General features: G+C 37.5%; 3 protein-coding genes across 5 annotated transcripts; 2 read left to right on the forward strand and 1 right to left on the reverse strand.

Moving 5' to 3' along the window:
* Positions 1-208: 208 nt before the first annotated feature.
* LOC145590805 (F-box protein At3g12350-like) lies at positions 209-6,452 on the forward strand. The gene is made up of 2 exons (XM_081647202.1): positions 209-1,268; positions 5,609-6,452. The coding sequence occupies exons 1-2, from the start codon at positions 375-377 to the stop codon at positions 6,062-6,064; spliced, it is 1,350 nt and encodes a 449-aa protein (XP_081503328.1). The 5' UTR covers positions 209-374; the 3' UTR covers positions 6,065-6,452.
* Positions 6,453-7,660: 1,208 nt separating this feature from the next.
* LOC145590806 (LIM domain-containing protein WLIM1-like) lies at positions 7,661-9,816 on the reverse strand. Its single transcript, XM_081647203.1, has 5 exons — positions 9,479-9,816; positions 8,813-8,909; positions 8,674-8,714; positions 8,470-8,556; positions 7,661-8,157 (listed from the first exon to the last, which is right to left on the reverse strand). The coding sequence occupies exons 1-5, from the start codon at positions 9,614-9,616 to the stop codon at positions 7,945-7,947; spliced, it is 576 nt and encodes a 191-aa protein (XP_081503329.1). The 5' UTR covers positions 9,617-9,816; the 3' UTR covers positions 7,661-7,944.
* Positions 9,817-11,763: 1,947 nt separating this feature from the next.
* On the forward strand, positions 11,764-18,439 carry LOC145592385 (uncharacterized). 3 transcript variants are annotated; one of them, XM_081648830.1, is made up of 10 exons: positions 11,764-12,152; positions 12,842-12,941; positions 13,021-13,416; positions 13,508-13,582; positions 14,027-14,950; positions 15,039-17,245; positions 17,358-17,509; positions 17,597-17,703; positions 17,787-17,859; positions 17,947-18,439. In XM_081648830.1, the coding sequence occupies exons 2-5, from the start codon at positions 12,891-12,893 to the stop codon at positions 14,075-14,077; spliced, it is 573 nt and encodes a 190-aa protein (XP_081504956.1). In that variant the 5' UTR covers positions 11,764-12,152; positions 12,842-12,890; the 3' UTR covers positions 14,078-14,950; positions 15,039-17,245; positions 17,358-17,509; positions 17,597-17,703; positions 17,787-17,859; positions 17,947-18,439. The 3 variants fall into 3 exon arrangements, with proteins under 3 accessions (XP_081504956.1, XP_081504955.1, XP_081504958.1); XM_081648829.1 differs by having other exon boundaries at positions 12,882-12,941; XM_081648832.1 differs by having other exon boundaries at positions 12,882-12,941; positions 13,021-13,410.
* Positions 18,440-18,616: the final 177 nt, after the last annotated feature.

Here is an 18,616-nt window from a genome sequence, read left to right on the forward strand (position 1 = left end):
GTGACTTACAATCTGACTGACTGCTTCATCTTTTTACCTTAAAAACTAACACGACACCACGTGTAGTTTGTACATTCCTAAATCAACAATCCTGCACTTTCGTGTACCTTATCACCACTCACTTCTAAAATTACCATTTTACCCCTTTACTCTTCAACTAGATTCGCATAGCTAAGGCACAAAATACAGGATCTTCCTCCTGAAAACAATCAGCAATTCAGCAACATTCATTTCTTTTCTCTCTTCCTCAAATACCAACCACAATTTAATTCACAAATTTCAACATTGAACTCAAACATTTTAACTTCATCACCTAATCGGTTAAATAAAAAAAAGCCAGATCAAAATATCAAATTCCTCGTTTTTGGATAAAAATGGCGAATTGCAGTGAGATGTCTGCATTTACATTCTCAGACTTCCCAGTAGATGTGCAACTTTGCATCTTATCATTCTTAACACCAACTGAAATCTCCGCCTTTGCCTGCACCTCGAAACGTTTCGTATCGCTGTTTCGAAACGGCGGCGTTTGGTACGCCATGTGTGACCGAAGGTGGGGTTCGAAGACCCAGATCAGAAAATGGGGCGACGGCAAAATCGGGTTCAAACTCCTCTACAAGACGTTGTCGGAGTACGAGAATCTTGTCGGATTTTGGCGGAGAAGCGGCGGAATTGCCGGCGGAGGAATCTTCGGCGACGCCCCTCTTGTGTTCTTCGAGTGGGGCGAATCCTGTGTAACAGGGTCTAGGTTAACACCTTCCAAAGATGGTTCTTACAATGTCATCAAGTCGCCCTTCATTCGCTTGAGTTTATCTGCTGATGGGCAGCCCTTGAATTACCTCATAAATTATACCCAATACAATGAGAAGGAATTGGGTTTCTGTTCGAGTTCGAGGTCGGGGATGGATTTGATTCAAGTGAATGTTAATTTTATGGGGAAAGGTCATGTGGTGTTAGAGGAAAGTAATTGGAATTGTGGAAATTCAGGGGGTTCTCCAAATGGTAATGGTAATGGGAATAAGAATTTTGACAATGTTATAGTAGGGAGTCCAGAGGTGGAGATTGGGTCGCCGCCGGACCGGATGATGTCGGAGATGTATCAGTATTTTGCTAATAGGACGAGTCCTGGGGCAGGCGGGGAGCGGGCTTGGAGGCGGCAGAGGAGGAGGGAGAAAGAGAGGCAAGGGAGGAGGAAGTGGGAGCCTGAACATCTTGTTAAGATAGTTAATTGCTCCCCTTCTCCTTCGCGCCCTTTGCAGGGCCTTTGGAAGGTTTGTATTTTGATTTATTTCTGTAGCTTTGTTTTGCTTTGTTACATTTTATGATGTTTCAATTTGTTCCATTTTCTGTTCATGTTTATTTTTTTTATTTTTTCATTTTTTATTTGATGCTGAAGGTGCATTGAGACTGGGAACATTGTTGACTAATTACTATATTAGAATTGATAAGTTCAGCATTCCAATTACTATGATGGGTAGTTTTTGGTAATACAAGTAGTTTAGTTTTCGGGTGTCCTGTCGAATTACATGTTTCAAGTGATATTTAGTACTCTGTAGCATCTTTTTCAAATGCTATCAGTTTGATTTCTGATTTTAATTTGTGTTTGCCGCCTACTCTTTTAAAATTTAAATGTTGGACGTTTTAACCATGACTTACAGCTTCATTTCACTATGTTTTTCCTGTCAGTTTGTTCTGATATTGAAGAAAACTCATGGTGAAGTTTAGGTTACCTCATTGTTGCTCCTTTTTTAGTTAAGGTGTTACTTGATGAGTTAATATGCCTTTCATTCTAAAAGGTTTACTGCTTTTTCCCTTCCCCATCTTTGAAGTATACTTCCCTTGGCCCAGTAAGTATTTGTGGTTATTTCCCTTTTGACTTGATGTTGTATTGTTGTATTGTTTAAGTCCCGACAAAATTTTATAATAATGGCATGGAATATAGTATTGATAGGAAATCTTGTTTAAAACCAGTTCATGTATAGTAAGTCTTTGAAAATATGTACTTCTATAAGCCTATATAGAGCTTTTTAAAAGGACTACTATGTATTTTGTAATAGCGTTTCATCAGTTTAAACATGACCTAAATCTCTGTTTTAAGTGACGTTTTAAAGAGATTGTTCCAGGAGGTGGCTACTTGTTTGTAATTTTAGTTGGATAATATGCACTTGCTCTTCTATTCGGTAACATATAAGGTAGGGCTGCCCTTTATCAGATTACTAAGAAGTACATTATTAATTTGAAAAGGAAAAGCAAAAGATGAAAAAACCCTTTTATAAAATATAATAAGTGGGTAAATTGTAGAGTAAAAACTGGGAAAAAGTGGCATGAAGGCTTAGAAGAAAGGCGGCATCTCATCAGCCAAAATCTTGTCAGTGCCGCCACCAATACTACTTTGTACTTCGTATTAGATTATTCTTGGTCATTCTTTCAATACTCAATCATGCGGAGTTCTGTTGAATTAGCTAGAACCGTAGTGTTTTGGAGTAATATGTTTGTCAATGGATGAAGTCATGAAGTTACTGATGAAGATAACCTCGAGAATGATAATGGAAAACCCAGATCTTATTTGATTTCAGTAGTTTTTGTGGGTTTGATTTAATTGTTTGTAGTACTCCGCATATTATTTAATAGTATTTGGATTTTGGATTTTGCTCTCTTTTTAGCAGTTTTGATGATTTATGCATTGTCTGTGCATAAAAATTGAATTTTAATTCAGAAACTGAACTCGAAAATTACAGTAGAATTTTTGTGAGTTTGCTATAACTGCTATTGTTCTAAAAAACTCAGCCTTTGTTTATGAAAATACTGTTGATTAATGTACTGTTATTGTTGAATTAGCTAGTAAATGTGTATCATGAATGTTATTAGCCTTTATTGTTGAATACTCTGTATGAAGTCATCGCTATAGAAAAGTCGGATTTTGTTGATGATATACTGTTCTTGTTTCTTCTCTCTTCTTCTGCAAGTATAATTCATCTCATTTGTACTAAGCAGCTCCTTCTCCAACTGGCAAAAATAAAAATGCCAGATCCTTCTCTAACTGTCCTGTCCAGCGCACACGACTATGGTTCCCACGATCACGATGATGGGAACTGGAAAGAGGGGATTTCAAGGAGGAGAATTTTTACAATCAAGGGAAGTGCATTAACTTTTCAGAACCCATATCCTATTATGCTTCCCGATTAATATTTAATAGGATGTAAGATCCATTTTACCCCCAGTATATATAGGGCAGGGTGCCCACTGCCTGGTATTGGTCATCACATCTCCAAAGACAATAAGTGGATCCCTTTGGTCCCTTTTGCATAGGAGTTAAAGTATACGTAAAAAAAAGCGAGGGATCTGAGTTTCATGGGGGAAGTAGTGAAGTACAGGTGAATTAAGTATTTTCTTTGCCAAAACAGGAACTAAGCAAATGAGGGTAGAATTTTATGGAAATAACTAAAACATAAAGACTAATGATATACTACCTCCGTTTTTTTTTTAGTTGACACGTTTGATTTTAGCATTATTCACACACTCCCCTTTGGCCGTATTTTGTGATTTATACGTAATATAAAATATGGTCATGTGGGGCCTTGTTAGATTCGTCACGGTATATATTTTCTAAATATCAACTTTTTATAATTTTTGCTTATCGGTAACCTAAGATTAATGTTTGGATTTGTGCATTGGCAAACGTGACTAAAGAAACGTGTCAACTAAAAAGAAACAGAGGAAGTATATTTTTTTTTTTCGGAACAGAGTAGTAGTTGTTTTAAAAAAAAAAATTTATGTACAATATTGTGCAAAGATGTTCAGTTTGGTTGATGGCTTAACATTCCTCTTTCAGGCAATTGGAAAAAAGGACAAAGCTTTTTTTTTTTTTTTTTTTTTTTTTTTTTGGTGGGGGGGGGGGGGGGATTGAAAGAAAAATTAAGATACATTTTGTAGAAAATGACTTCCGTTCTATAAATTTTGCTTCGCTCTTCACCCTTAATGGGGCTCCGCCCTCCTGACCGTAGTGCCGTTCACTCGACTTCTTAAGCGGGAAGTTAACAATGAATTCTCGGATGAGCATTTGTGTACGACCAATACCGATTCGTGGGTCCTAATTCTGGGACGGAGCCGTATGACGCGAGAGTGTCACGCTCGTCGCTTCCGAGCTTGATGCTTAAGAAGAAGACGGAAGAGTAATAAAAAAAAGGACTCTTAAAAAAAGCTAACCAGCTCGTGTGGTTCACCGGTTCCACCGACTAGACCCACCCAAGGGGAGAGAGTAACTGCCACATTAAAAAAATCCCTCCATAGAGCTCTCCTAGTCTCAATTGTATGCAGCCCATAAACAACAGTGAGATGAATAGGGACGCTTACCTAGCCAATGCTTAGACCCGGCTCTACCCAACCTTTTCTGGTTTACTCCCAACATTCCCCTATCCGCCCTTGCCATTTCTGGTATGAAATGGGATTCGGGCGTTCCTTTCCAAGTGCAGTTGCCTCAATAGAAATGTTTTCCCGGGGATCAAAGACGGAATCTTTCTCATTAGACCGGTGAGGATGCCTGACCAGGGTTTAGATCTTTGGTCAATCCATCATTGGCTAAGCTGCTAAGCCATTTCTTTCTATTTCTTTCGGACTTGGCCGATGAACTTTTCTAATACTAATGTTTTTCTTTTTCCTAATATGCGGCCTCCCCTAATTCTCATTACTTTTAATTTATGTGGATTTGCATTGCTTATTCAATTTCATAGAAGGAAGCAAACTTAGTTTTTACGCTTGGTGATAGAGTGCATGCTATAGTTTGACTACCATAACTTGTGTTGTCTACAATTTGCCTGCATACATGTATGAATTTTGCCGACTTTTTGAGATAATGGTGGGCTTGACAAATGATTTGTCCTCACCTTTTCGAACAGATGGAAAGAGGAAATGTGATTATTTCTCCACAAATTATATTGTAAGAAACCAAGGGAAGATTTGTGAAATCTCTGTGGAACTGGAATGCATTATCTGTGCTTTTTATGACCGCTGGATTGCTCCTTGCTTGGATTACTCTTTTTGCATTGCCAAATATTTAAGTACAAGATAAAGTTATTGTGTCAATATTTTTCTTTTATTAAAGAAACCAAGGGAAATTTTGAGAAATCTTTTCTACAGAACTGGAATGCATTTTTTGTCCTTTAAAATACAGCTTAGAATTCTCCTTGCTCGAACACATATATGTATGTCTCTGCTTCTGCATCAAGTTTGAGATGATAAATTGTAAGAAAATAGCATTCAGAAGCATCATCTGTAAGCTTTTGTGTAGTGTTCGCCCGTTTTGGCTTTCAGTATTATATTAATTGTGAAAATGATTTTATGAACATTCATCTGCTGAACATTTCTCTGAAGTGATTTATGTTACAAATCCATTTTGACATGTTGCTTTTATACCGAATTTTATTATTTCATTGTGGGCTTTGGCCTGTCAGATAAAGCTGTGATAATAAATTTTGTTTTTTTGTATTCCAGTGTGTCAAGGAAGGCGAAACAAAAATTTTATTTGTTTCTTTGCTTTGATTTTCTTTATCCTGTTTAAATCTTTTGGATGCCTTGAAGAGCTTCTTAGTTGACATTATCCCTGATGCTGCAGGGTATAAACGATGACATGAGTCTTGATTTCTATCTTGTGGCATACGATGACATTGGAGGTGTCGCCTGTCGAAGAGTTGGGGACTCTTTGCAACCCCTCTCTGGTTATGCACCTGTATTTTGGACTTCAAATGCAACATTTATTGAATCCCCACTATCTCATGAAGAAGATTATGTATACAATACCCGGATGCATCTTCGGCCTACAGCTGAAGTAGAAGATGATATTTATGAGTATTCGCCTTCACGTGTTATGTACATCAACTCAAGTTACGACCTTATTATTCCCGATTCTACTGGGAGTTCAACAAATCCTCGTCATGTTGAAGGAAGGATTTGGCAATATGTTGATGGGTCATTTGGGTTTGGATTTCTTCGTAACAATTTTATCGTGGACATGAAGCATATTGCCCAAGATCACTATCTTTTGGATGCTGCTGAAGTTTATTGTGGCTGATCCATTCTTTGGATCCATTTATGTGCAGAGTTCAGAGACAAGTCTAATGATTTTAGATATCGCAGCTTGTGATTCTAGATGTTTTAATTCATTCCATCTTTTTTTAGTAACTTGTAAGTGACCAGGTCCATATTTGGTGTGGGGCAACCGATGAACCGAGGTACCCACCCTAGGCCCTAAATCACTTGTAGTGTTGTAACATATTCTTGTACGATATCCCAGGGTTATTTTCTAGTTGGGCTAGTTCTATTTAACCCTAACCATTCTTTCTTTTAATTTTTTGCATTTACTGGATCATACTGTAATATTCAATGATCCTTAAACCCTGCAATTTGTAATAAAAGTTTCAAATTTTAATAATGTTTCAGGACAGAATTTAGATCATATTGTTGGGCAAATAACTTTGTTTGTTTTTACAAAGTACTTCATCTATAATTATATACTATGATAGCAAAAAATTATCTTTACCCAAGAGAATTAATGTCAGTGTTCATGGTATTGGCATTATCTCCAAGTAACCCTAAAGAGGTGGTATTTACAATTAAGTACTCATTATAATTTGTAAACGGAATTCTTCTTTGATTGGTGGAAAATCATTATCATGGACATCGTGGTAAGACTTTCATCACAAAATCACATATAGAAGTTCGTTATCATAATAGTAATTCAATGTTGTTTATCTAACAGAAGATGTCATTTTTTATTTTATTTTTTAAGTTGCCAAAATTTTCAGCATGTGGAGAAAACTAAACTTCGAAGAACATAGACAGAGCCCAGACAGGAGCACAAAGGAAACAAAATCTGGTATGTGATCTCGGCCAATTTTCTGTTTGTCTATCTTTTGTGTCAAATACTGAAGATCTTCATGAGTTATGGAAGAAGTTTTAATCCAATATGAGTTTACAAGTCACCATCTACACACACGTCTGATTTTCTGACTTGATGACAATCTTAATTTACTGCATGTGTAACCTGTACTTTTGGAAAGTCCCATGTTTTTTTAAGGTGACATACAGAAACAGTTCTTTAGTGTTTCCTATGCAGGGCAGTACATTGAAGGCCTGCACTGGTAGTTGGAGCCTAGCAGTTTTCAAATTAAGTAATGAAAATGTAGCTGTTATATCACTATCAGATAGCTGCTGCATTTATCCGCATTGCTGGCATCTTTCTAGTGGATCTTTTTGGTTATTTGATGCTTGAAAAGACTATATTTTCAAAATTCAAACAACAATAACTGTAATATACTTTCCGAATTATTAAAGTACCCTTACAAGTTACAAGCACATGATCTCAAATTCTCAATTCTTATGTAATGACAACGTTTTAGGGATCAATAGAATGGCACCTTTTTTTTTTTTTTTTTTTTTTTGTAACTAGTTTGGCCCTTCGATTGTTGTCACTTTGCTACATCACGTGAAATAGTTGCTCCTAGAAGCACTTAATAACTTCACTACGGACCCTAGAACAACCAAGCGGCATTAGGGTCTCAAGAAATGTATAGGGATTAATCTCCCACAGTTTGTTTATGCTCGGTCTCAGTTTACTCTTTGAGAGAGAGTAAAAGATGTATTTGAAAAAAAAAATTGTGGGGAAAAAAAAATTTGTGTAATGCAAAAAGGATTGAACTTTTTACAAAACTGGATTCAAATTGCACATTATTGCTTCAGCATATTGCATGGTACAACATCACAATACAACACCACTCAACATATCATAACCAAAATCTACAACCACAACAAACAGCAAATTTGGAGGTTTAGTTCTCTATTGGAGTGAACACCAATAATCTAAACTTAGAGAAAATGGGTGTTCTCTTATCTGACGTACAAGGCATGAACAACAGACAGAGAGACATGAAGAAGACACAAAAATCAGCGTTGTTAGGACTCTGCGGCAACTTCTCTGATCTTTGTTGAGTTCTCCAGGTCACCCTCAAGCTGGCTAAGGTTTCCCTTCTCCTTGATGAGTTGAGTATGGTGGTGTTTGCAGTACAGCCGCCCCTCATGGCCAATGTAGTTTGAGGGGCTTATTGTGCATCCTCCTTGGAAGCACTTGAAGCAGCTCTTATGATAGGCACTGCCATTCACCGTCACCTTCAAAAAGATTTAACATTTTTTTAGTGCACTTCACTTTGAGCCCTTAAAAAGTACTTTCATAAATCGACTTCTTACAAAATTTGAAAACATTTACCAGGATTAGCCCAGTTGCAGCAAGTATTGTGTATGTTTTAAAACAATGAAACAAAAGGAGTACTATTTTTTTTCCCTTTGCATAGTCATGTCTTTTAGGAAAGATCATAGATTCATGGTGAAGATATAAGCCAGTCTAATCTCTTTGACATACAATATAGATTTGAAGACCTAGAATAAAACAGAAAATGAATACATTCGAACAGTGAGGAGTACCTTTTCAGTTGGATAAGCAGTCTTGGAGCAACCCGCACATTTATCTCTAGTTCCACCAAACATGGAAGAGACTTTGCTAGGAGGTTTCTGAGCAAAGTAATTTATTATCCCAAAATGAGAAATCGAATATTATAACAAACTCTCAGAATTAACAGAGTAATTGTGTATGTTCACTTATATTATGTCAAAGCCTATAAGATATACCTCACTATCAACGAGTCTATCTGGTTTTGTTTTAGGTGTACCTGAAACCAAAATTCGGAATTTGATAAATAATAATTCACCAGAAATCACAGCTATACTGTATTTGTATTTTAAGATTGAGGATCTTAAATCGGTAAACCTTCAAAGCTTTTATCTAAGCTGCCAGTTAGCTTGAACAGCTGATCAAAATGCGGCCTGCAGTACAACACCCCTTCAAAGGAGTTGTAATTGCTAAGCTGCAAAAACAAATTTCATTTCTCAGCAAAGCATTCTAAATTTCGCAAATGGCGCGGTCTGTTTTCAGATCTGCCAGATTTAAGCATTGTTACAATATCCATGCTTAAAGGTCTAGAAGTTGCACAATCACTTGAATGTTGACGCATCAAACTAGAATCTGTTTGCTTACACAGAATGATGGACTCAAAACTTGACTCATAAAATACAAAATTTATAGACTCAAAACTAAAATCTGAAATATTTTTTCCCTCCAATTCAATTCAATACACAAGTCCACATAGAAATTTCCACACATACTGATAAATTAGTCTAATTGATGATATTGTAACACAGCTTTAATAGTTATTGTCAAAAGGCCTATGATGTTACATAGATAATGTAACTTTATACCAAGCTAATAATCAATATTGTATTCATCCGCTAAAAAGATCTAGATCCAAGATGGAGATATCTGCATTAGAGAAATCCGTACAATCAAACCCTATAGTTATAGTTATGTATTGCGTAAATGGTTTCAGGTAATGAAAATATAAATGTAACAACGAAAAATACAAAGTAGGGGCAATACCTTGAGGGTGCCTTTGCAATGATGGCAACGAAAACAGGCTTTGTGATAGACCTTATTGTCGGCGGTGAGCTTATCAACAAGATAGACAGTTTTATCACAGGCCTTGCATTTGGGGTTAGTGCTTGTGATTGTAGCCATTTTTCTCCAGAAAGAAAGATGGGGTTTACAATCACAAAAGCAATAGGAAGGAAAATGCAAGAACCTGTTATGTTATGTTAGAGCTAACAATGGCTGTTTGAAAAATATGCGAGGAAGAATAGATGAGGGAGAGGAGTGGTGGTGGGGCTGGCAGGAGATTGCGGAGACCAAAAGCAGAAGTTAGAAGTTGGATAATTGAAAGCAGAGGTCTATTGGCAATCATTTTGTCCGATTTTTAAGCACCTAACTAGTAACCACCGCTGTCTTTTCCGTTTTTCTCCCCAATTTTATTATTTATTTACTTCCTCCTTTTCTTTTTAGTTGTTACATTTTCCTAATTTGAAAATTGTTAATTAGTTGTTACCCTTATTATTTTAGACATTTCTTTCTCTCTATCTTTTTCCAACCCACATGGGTTCCTCTTATTTTTCTCTCTATCTCTCTCCTCTAAAAAAATTGTCTAGGAGACTGTGAATTAAAAATGTAGCAACTAAAAAAAAAAAACGGAGGTAGTGTTATTTTTTTAAAAAAGTACTTTCATTGTTTTAATATAAAACGGGTTGTTTACCAGATATCTCGAATTTTCAAATAATAATAAAAAAAAACCCAAAACAGAGTTAACTGATTATACTTAGTAAATTACCTTTACGCCCCTCCCTTCCTTCTCTGCTTCTCTAACCATAATCACCCACTCCATTGTCATAAACTCCAAACTACTTCCATCCCACGCCGCCCATTACCACCATATTAGACCACAGCTATTAAGCGTGTCGGGTCAAAGAGAGTCACATTTTATAGGGCCAAGACTAGGTAGGCCGATGCGAGTCACAGGTTAATTATCTATTTTCTTTGTCTATTATTTTATCTATCATATTGGACAAACATTTTCGTCTTACATTGAATTTGCCAATGACAGTATTGTTCATTAAAGACCTTATCCACTAAGGACCCTTTAACCTTGGCCGTGACCCTATTATCAATGGGCTATCCTACCTCTAAATTGGACCCTCAATTTATAAGTAAAAGAGTAAAAAGTAAAAAATAGAATCCAATGGGATTCAAACTTTGGTTTAGAGAGTATAATTAATAAAGTATATAACCATTGATCCATTTGTAATATACGAAATATGTAATTATTATTGAAACAAATTATATATAGTATATATACTAATTTTCAGGGCCCTTTTTTCAGGGGGGGGGGGGGCCTGAGCCGTTGCCCACCCTGCACTGGCCTAGCCTCGCCACTGCCACCAACATGAAACCCTTCCCCCACCGACTTTAAAACCCCTTTCCTTTTCTTCGTTTGTTGGCTTCTCTTAATCAAGGGGAGATGAAAACCTCCTTCTTCACATCATTGATCAATGGTTGTTGTGGACTTGGATGAATTGAAATACAACCGATCAATAATTTTAGTAAACCCTACAAAGCTCTCCCGCAAATGAAGATTGGTTGTTGAGCTCTCGAAGCATCCGCTCCACGTACTGCTTCTTCCTTGTATTGAATTTTGTTGCGCTCTCGGTGGCTTTTGGTGGAGGTTGAGTGAATTTTTGTGAAGATTAGGGTCGGTTTTCGCGTAGGGTGGGGCATTTTTAGGTGGTTGTGGGTTAATATCGAATGGTTACTGGTAGTTTTCGAGAAAGGTGAGGTGGTTTTCAAATGATTGTGGGTGATGTTTGGGTGGGTAGGGTAGATTTCGGGTGGTTGGAGTGGATTTTGAGTGGGTGGGGTTTATTTTCAGGTGGAGGGGTAATTTCGGGTGGTGGATAAGGTGGATTTCATAGCTGTTGGTGGATTCTAAGGTGGATGGTGGGTGGTGCATTGGTAGTTTGGAAAGTAGGTCCAGGGATGGCATTGGGTCTAGAACCCTACCCAACTATCAATCCTACCCTAAAATATTAGTATGGGTTATAGTTTTCTAGACCTTATTTGGGTCCAAGTAGGGTATAGGTTTAGGTGGTATCGAGTAGGGTAAAGGTTCGAGTATAATGTTTTCAGACCCAAACCCTAACCATAAAACCTTAAGATCCATACCCTACTCAGACCCTTACATAGACCCACATAATATATTAACTTAAAAAATAGTTTCAAAATAAATAAAAAAAATGTAGGAATCTTGATGATGAAATGGTGCGTGTAAGATATGAAATTATGAGTGAGTTTGGGCGCATAGTCCCTATTAGTTTGGGGAGTAAATTGGAGGGTAAGCTGGTAATTTTCACAAGCTTAGTTGTACAATGTGTGGACCTGACCTTTGGTTTACCCCGTTATAATTTGAAATGTAACGGAGCCTAGATTTTTTTTTTTGTGTATTTTTTTTTATTCCCTTTTGTCATATATATTCTCATTTTTATGTTCTTTTCTTCTCTCTCCTTCGATTAGCTCAGTTCTTTAATTGTCTGAGTTCTCTTCATCTTCTTTAGTAGATCTATTGCCTACGCTGGTTAGCTCTTGAGCTGTGGTCGGGACTACCTTGGCCGTGCTGAAGAAAGCGTTTGTGGTTAGAAATTGTGACATTGAAGGCTCTGTGGGTTTGAAGGTACGGTTTATAATTATGTAGTGATGAAAAAACGAATTCCTTTTTGCGTTGTATGGTTGTATGATGTTGTTTGATTTGGTAGTGAAGAATTGTTGTTAGTTGTTCATTTTTTTTTTGAAAATTAAGTTTTGCGCTGATGTTAGGGCCTCAACATGACTCTGTGTATTATAGTTGAGGTTAATTATTCATGTAGTTCCTAAAATGTGTACGAAATGCAATAATAAGTTTGGTTGTTGTGTTTAATTTCAGAATTTGACTTGGAGAGTTAGGGTTTTAACGATAATCTGTATAAATAGAACTTAAAATTGGTAAAATGATTACGAAATGCAGAAATTGGGTGTTGAGTGTTAAATTTCGGAATTTGATTTACTGAGTTTGGGGTTTGACTATTAGCTTCAGAAATTGAAGTATAAATTCGTTTTGGTAGTGCAATTGTAATTAAGCAATGCAATTGTATACCTCGTAGCATTTTGGTGTTGTTGTTTATAAAAAAAATGGACGAATAAGCGTAGAGTTTTCTGGAATTATGGGAGATGTTTTGGGTGGTGAGTGGAGCGTTTTGTGTAGGATGATAGATAGTAAATTTGTAAAATTACTGTGCTGGTTTAATTTGTTGTGTTTGGTATTGAAATTTTTTTAAGAAGCTGTTGGTTGTTCAATGAATTTTTTTTGTTTTGATTGCCAAAAAGATCGTGGTAATTGAGATAAGATGGAGTGTGGAATTTGCAGGACGGTCTAATGAAGACTAACAAGAAGGGTTTTGTTATGGTGCCCCCTAAGAACGTGGTGGTGAGTAATGTGTTGTATAATCATTGTTTTTCCCTGGCATGGTGTATGAAATATATTAAGATAATATGTATTGCTGTAGGGGAGTTCAAAAGCTGCAAATAATGGGGCTTCTAATGTGTCTAAAAAGAAAGCTGAGGATAAGAAGAAGAAGAAAGTGAGAGGTGGCCCTGTTTTTGAGGAAGATTCATTGGATGATACCGCTGAAGAGAGTGAAGCTGATGATGATATTTCAAATACAGATTTTGAATCAAAAAGAAAATCTAATCCGGAGGATGATGAGGAGGATGATGACAATGATGATGCAGACGAAGAGTCAGAGTCTGAAGAGGAGGTTAAAGAAGTTGAAGAAGCACAAGAGGAACAGAGTGAGCTGGATAATCTTCTTGTCAAGTTGTTGAGTGAGAGGTTTAAAAGTGGAAAGCAGAAGGGTGCGCCGGTTGAGAAACCAGTAGTTAAAAAGGCAAGAAAGGTGAAGGTTTGGGTTTAGAACTTGTGTGAATATTTTTAATATTTATGTAGAAAGAAACATGAATGTGGTATGATTTGTTTGAAATGTGTTTGTCCAGGCTGAGAAGACAAAGGGTGAGAAGGTGAGGGTTAAAGGGGTTGTGGTAAAAACACAGTCAAGAAAAACGCAAAAGGTAATCAGCTGCCTGGCTTTGTGTTGTGTGTTGTTGCTGCACTGGAGGATCTTATTATGTTATTTGTTAAATATGAGGGATTGAATATGTATGTTAGTAATTGATCTGGGTTGTTACGATTTTGAGCTTGATTTGTTGTAGTGATGTTTGAACTTGTTTGGTATGATGTTAGGACTTGCGTTGTTGTGTTTGTTTAGTTGTTTAAAAGTATTGGTTATGTGAGGTGATGTCATGGTCTAGTTTTGTGTGAATGTGGAGGGGATTGGAGTGAATACTGTGGCATGAAGTTGACATTTTAATGTTGTTTATCATTGTAACTGAGGTAGTAGTTAAAGAAAATAAAAGTTTTTAGGGGAGGATGATTGAATATTGGAATGAGAATCACTGTTGCTGTTGTGTTAATATGGTCTGGTGACTGAAATATATTTTAACCTAATGGTGTAGGCCCCTAATTTGAATGGTGTGAAGGCATTTGGTAATAGTTCATACGTTTGATGACTCTAGGAAGAAGGTGGTGACAGAAATGGGTTTTGGTGGATTGTTAAAGATTCCACTGAGTAACTTACCTCGTAAATTTGCGTACCGGCTACTGACTAGGGTAGAGGGGGATGGATACTTTTTGTTTGGTGATCAATATGTTATTGCACTAAGCCCTGTTCAGGTGGAGTATGTGCTTGGGATTCCAATGGTTTCTAAGGAAATTCCAGCTAAGATTTCGGAGGACAATGAAGAGATGCTGATAGAGTCAAGAAGAATAGTGCAATGGTATTCAAAGGACGGTGGTAAAGAGATCTCGCTATCGGTAGCTGCCGAGCGAGTCATCAAGACTAACAGTGAGGGGAAGGTGTTATCTCTTGCTAGCGATGCTGAGAAGGCTGAATTCAAGATTGGGTTTCTTATTCTTGACTTGGGGTACTTGTTATGCGCTACTATAAATACTATCCATCTGGATGTGGCACTCACCCCGGCGCTGCTTTTGTTTGAAGAAATGATGGAGTATGACTGGTGCACAATGGTGTATAAGTGGTTGTGCACCGCAACAAGGAAGTTCCAAAAGAAGTTTCAAGATAAAGGATATGTTGTTGGTTCTGGCGGATGTATCTTGTTTGTGTTGGTAGGTAGCTAGTGGAATTAATTTTACTTTTGGTTTTTTGTTAGTATTATTGGTGTGTGGATATTTATATTACATCTTGAAGTTAATGGTTTATTTATTTGCATTTGTGTGCACATATATTTTACCTTGATCATCTGAATCGTGTTCCCATGTCATGGGGACTTATGCCGAGATTGCAAGCATGGTGTCAAGAAAAAATAAACCAAGCAGTGGCAGATGACAAAAATGAAGTTGGTGATGGTGGACAGCTTCCGGTGAGAGACCTGTTTTTGTAGTTGTATTTTTGAAAGACCTTATAGATGCTGTTTTTAGTGATTAGTTTATGGTTATGTGTTGCTGTAGTCTTTGAATATAGCGTACAGTGAGTCACATCCATTGTCGCCTTGTGAAGAGAGGATGAACTCAAGTGTAGATGGTCGGATTATAGACAAGGTACTCAGCAGTTTGTTAAATTTTCACTTAATTTTGAACTGTAGGTGGATTGTGTTGGTCGATTTCTGATTTCAAATAAATTGATGTGTTTGTTTTCAACCGTAGTGATGGAGAGGTTGGCTCTTATGTTGTTATCTGTTATAGATAAAAAAAAGTCAATCATGTATTTCAGTCATTTACTAAGTTGATGGGAAGCTGTATTGACACAACTACTGCAAACAGAGTGACAGCAATGTCAGTTGCTCATCCAGTTGTTGCTAACAAAAAACCAACTGAGGTTGTTAACAGAAAACCAGTTGAGGTAGTTAACAAAAAACCAGCTGAGTTTCTTTCCAAAAACCTGTTGAAGCATATGGTGGGCTAGCAGTTGTGGCAGATGGTAGGCAAGCATTTGGGACGGATGTTAGGCAAGCAATGTTAGCAAAAATGGCTGGATTTGTAGCAGTTTCTGGCTTAGGTGGATTAGGAATAAACACTGTAGATAATCAGGGTATAAAGACTGTGGTGGATGGGGTTATTTTTTAAGGTGTTGGGAACAAAGAAATTAGTGAGGTTGAGGATGTTCTTGGTAACAACGGGGTGAGTGAGGATGAGCCTGTTGGAAAGGATTGTCAAGTACATTCAAGTTCCATAGTGGAGGGCGAGGAAGAAGACTTGAATGTGCTTATTGAAAAAATTGGAGAAGACGTAGGTGTGAAAGAAAATAACACTGGTGCTGAAGGTAATGGTGTTGAAATGAATGATTTCCTTAGCCGTGATTCTAAAACCAATGAGGACAATCACTATCCACGGTCAGGTGCTCAGGTAGTGCAGGGACTGCTTGGGACTAGGGGTACCACTGTGTTGTTTGATGCTGCGAGTACTGGGGGGATTTACTCTTCATCTGATGGGGAAGATGAGATAATTTGTGGAAGGGATGGCACTGCAGAAAAGAGGGTAGTTAAACCAACTGAGAAGCTTTGATCGCAGTATCAGCAAAGTCTCAAAGATCCGAAGGCATACGACACTCGAGACACGTTTGCTTCAGTTTGTTCGGGGTTGGAAGGAATTAAATGACCCATTGAGCTAATTATTTGTGTATCATTTAGTTATTTATCTGTTGCATGAAGATGTAGATGATGTTTCGGGGATTTTTTGGATAACCCGAAAGGGGGGTATGGATTCCCGCGGGAGACAGATCCGGGATGTAACACTCGTACGGCTTGAACACCTGCAAAACAACGGATCTCCGGTTTACCGGAGATCCGCCTCCGACGATCAAGTTAGTGACCGGAAAATGGAATTTTAGAGAGAGAAAGTAGAGAGAAGTGAGAGCATATTTTGGGTATTGTGCCTTTGGGAATTGTGTAATCTCCCTCTCCATCATGAAATGATGGGGTATTTATAGGAAAGTGGGAGATCATGCTCCTAGGGTTTCATAACCTAGGAAGATTGGCTGCCCTATACGTGGTTGACACGTGTATTAGGGTTTCCTTCATGCTAGGCATGTTTCCTTAATGGGCTTTGAGCCCTTCATTTTCAGATATCTCTCTTTTGGCCACGTTTCATGCTCTTATTGGCCTATATTAGCTGAGCAGGATGCCACGTGTCGGCTTATAATCGGACCACTTATTGGCCTCTCATTTGTCTATAAAAGGGGGTAAAAATTCCCCTAAATAGATGATGTTCTTGATCTGTTTTATTTATTATGTTTTTTTTTTATGTAAAATTTTATTTACTATGCTGATGTTCTCGTGGTTTGTGTTTGCTTTATAGCCTTGGCATTGTTTTTATTAAATGTGACGATATGGAAGCAAGTTGGAGAGATTTCTTTGGCGTAGTGCACCCTAGATTAAGGGTCTCTTCTGATTATGCGAGGATGGCAAGTGTGCTGTACAGTAAGCAGTGGGCAATGAAAGACTTTGTTAACCGAAGCAAGCGTATTTTGCTAGATCCAAGCTTCTCGTTTAGCAATCCAGTGTGCACTGAGTAAATTACGTTATGTATTTGGTCACAGAAAACTGATGATATTTGTGCTCATGTAGAATTACATTTTGTAGGATGAAGGGCAGGAAGAATATGTTGCTAGGAAGTATGGGAAATGCGTTTTACGCTACAAGCTTTCAGAGAGTCGAACGGTCTATCACATACATCCATTTATTTGTGCTTTAAATTTCTTCTGGAATTTGTTTCAATTTGGTGAAGTACTGATGATATGGGCTTTTTGTTCTTGTGTGCGTCACTAAACAGCTGTCCGTCCCCGTTCTTAACGTACCAAAGGATAAGACTGAGGACTCCCATTGGTGGTGCATAGCTCTGGATGTAAAGGCATGAAAGGTGTGGCTAATCGATTCCCTGTACATTAACCCGTTCAACAAACATGCTGATAAAGTTGATCTCTGGTATATTAATGTATGGTTGTTGGATAAGTAAAGGAATTCATCTTATGATGTGGTGTTTAAATCGATTATTTTTAACACGATACGCAGATGCGATGCATTGATGTACTTTTTGGGTTGAGTGACCCACAATGGAAGACTGGTATGATAAGTGGTTGGACTCAATGCACCGTGGAGTGCTTGGATCTCGGCGACCAGTTAGTGGATCTGAACGTTTGTTACTTGGTTGAATCTGTATTGTTTTAACTCATTTTATTGACATTGAGTAACCCATTTGCAGCTGATATTGTGGTATTCTTATGCAAGCCTGTATCAAGTTTTTTGTAAGGAGGTTTACTTTTAAATTTAGTGTGGTAAGTGGCACATGTGTTGTCCCCAATTCCAATTTCATTTGTACCACTTTAATCACATCTTCACTATGGTTGTGTGATTCTTTGTAGGGAAAGATTCATAATGCAAGAAATAATTTGTTCTTGGATGATGTACAATGCATGTCAACGAATTAAGAGATTTCTTGGATGTGCTTGTTCCAAGTACTAGGACCTCTGCCAGAAATAAGTGAGGAAGAATATGGTTGGTAGTGTGGGAGGAGTGGTGCTCTGATTTGGTCCCTGTTATGTGAACAATGTGATTTCAGTGTATTTTATGGCTATGTAACCCTTAAAACTGTTATTTTGTCTAAAGTATTTGGTAGACTGGTAGTATAATGTGGTGCTGACTATATTTTTGGGTCAGGTGGGACATTACCACTTGTTCAGGCAATTAGTCTCATTACTATGTTATTGATTGATTTGGTTGAGGTGGAGATTTAGATTATTTTGGGGTTTAACTTGGGCAATCAGTTTGAGGGACTATATTTTGCTACAAATGTTTAGACAATCAAACACTTAATTTGTGTACTTCATTAAAGGGTTTAGTTTAACATTTTGCTCAGCATGACTGTATATTCCATTTTCATAATTTAGCAACATTTGCGTAGTATGTCCTGCCTTGCATAATATCTTGTTTAGTGGTGCAATTTTTGGTCATGTTTTTGTAAAGATTGTACCCTTTGACCACAGTAGAACATTTTGCAAGCTACATTTCCCATTTTTACCATAGTGGCACATT

This window comes from Chenopodium album, chromosome 18, assembly GCF_948465745.1.
Source record: "Chenopodium album chromosome 18, dcCheAlbu1.1, whole genome shotgun sequence".
Lineage (NCBI taxonomy): Eukaryota > Viridiplantae > Streptophyta > Magnoliopsida > Caryophyllales > Amaranthaceae > Chenopodium > Chenopodium album.

Coding starts and splice junctions, on each gene's coding strand:
- LOC145590805 (XM_081647202.1), top strand. CDS start 375: ATGGCGAATTGCAGTGAGATGTCTGCATTTACATTCTCAGACTTCCCA. Junction 1,269..5,608: donor CTTTGCAGGGCCTTTGGAAG/GTTTGTATTTTG, acceptor CTGATGCTGCAG/GGTATAAACGATGACATGAG.
- LOC145590806 (XM_081647203.1), bottom strand. CDS start 9,616: ATGGCTACAATCACAAGCACTAACCCCAAATGCAAGGCCTGTGATAAA. Junction 8,557..8,673: donor ATAGACTCGTTGATAGTGAG/GTATATCTTATA, acceptor TACTTTGCTCAG/AAACCTCCTAGCAAAGTCTC. Junction 8,158..8,469: donor CTGCTTATCCAACTGAAAAG/GTACTCCTCACT, acceptor ATCTTTTTGAAG/GTGACGGTGAATGGCAGTGC.
- LOC145592385 (XM_081648830.1), top strand. CDS start 12,891: ATGAAGACTAACAAGAAGGGTTTTGTTATGGTGCCCCCTAAGAACGTG. Junction 12,942..13,020: donor TGCCCCCTAAGAACGTGGTG/GTGAGTAATGTG, acceptor GTATTGCTGTAG/GGGAGTTCAAAAGCTGCAAA. Junction 13,417..13,507: donor AAAAGGCAAGAAAGGTGAAG/GTTTGGGTTTAG, acceptor GTGTTTGTCCAG/GCTGAGAAGACAAAGGGTGA.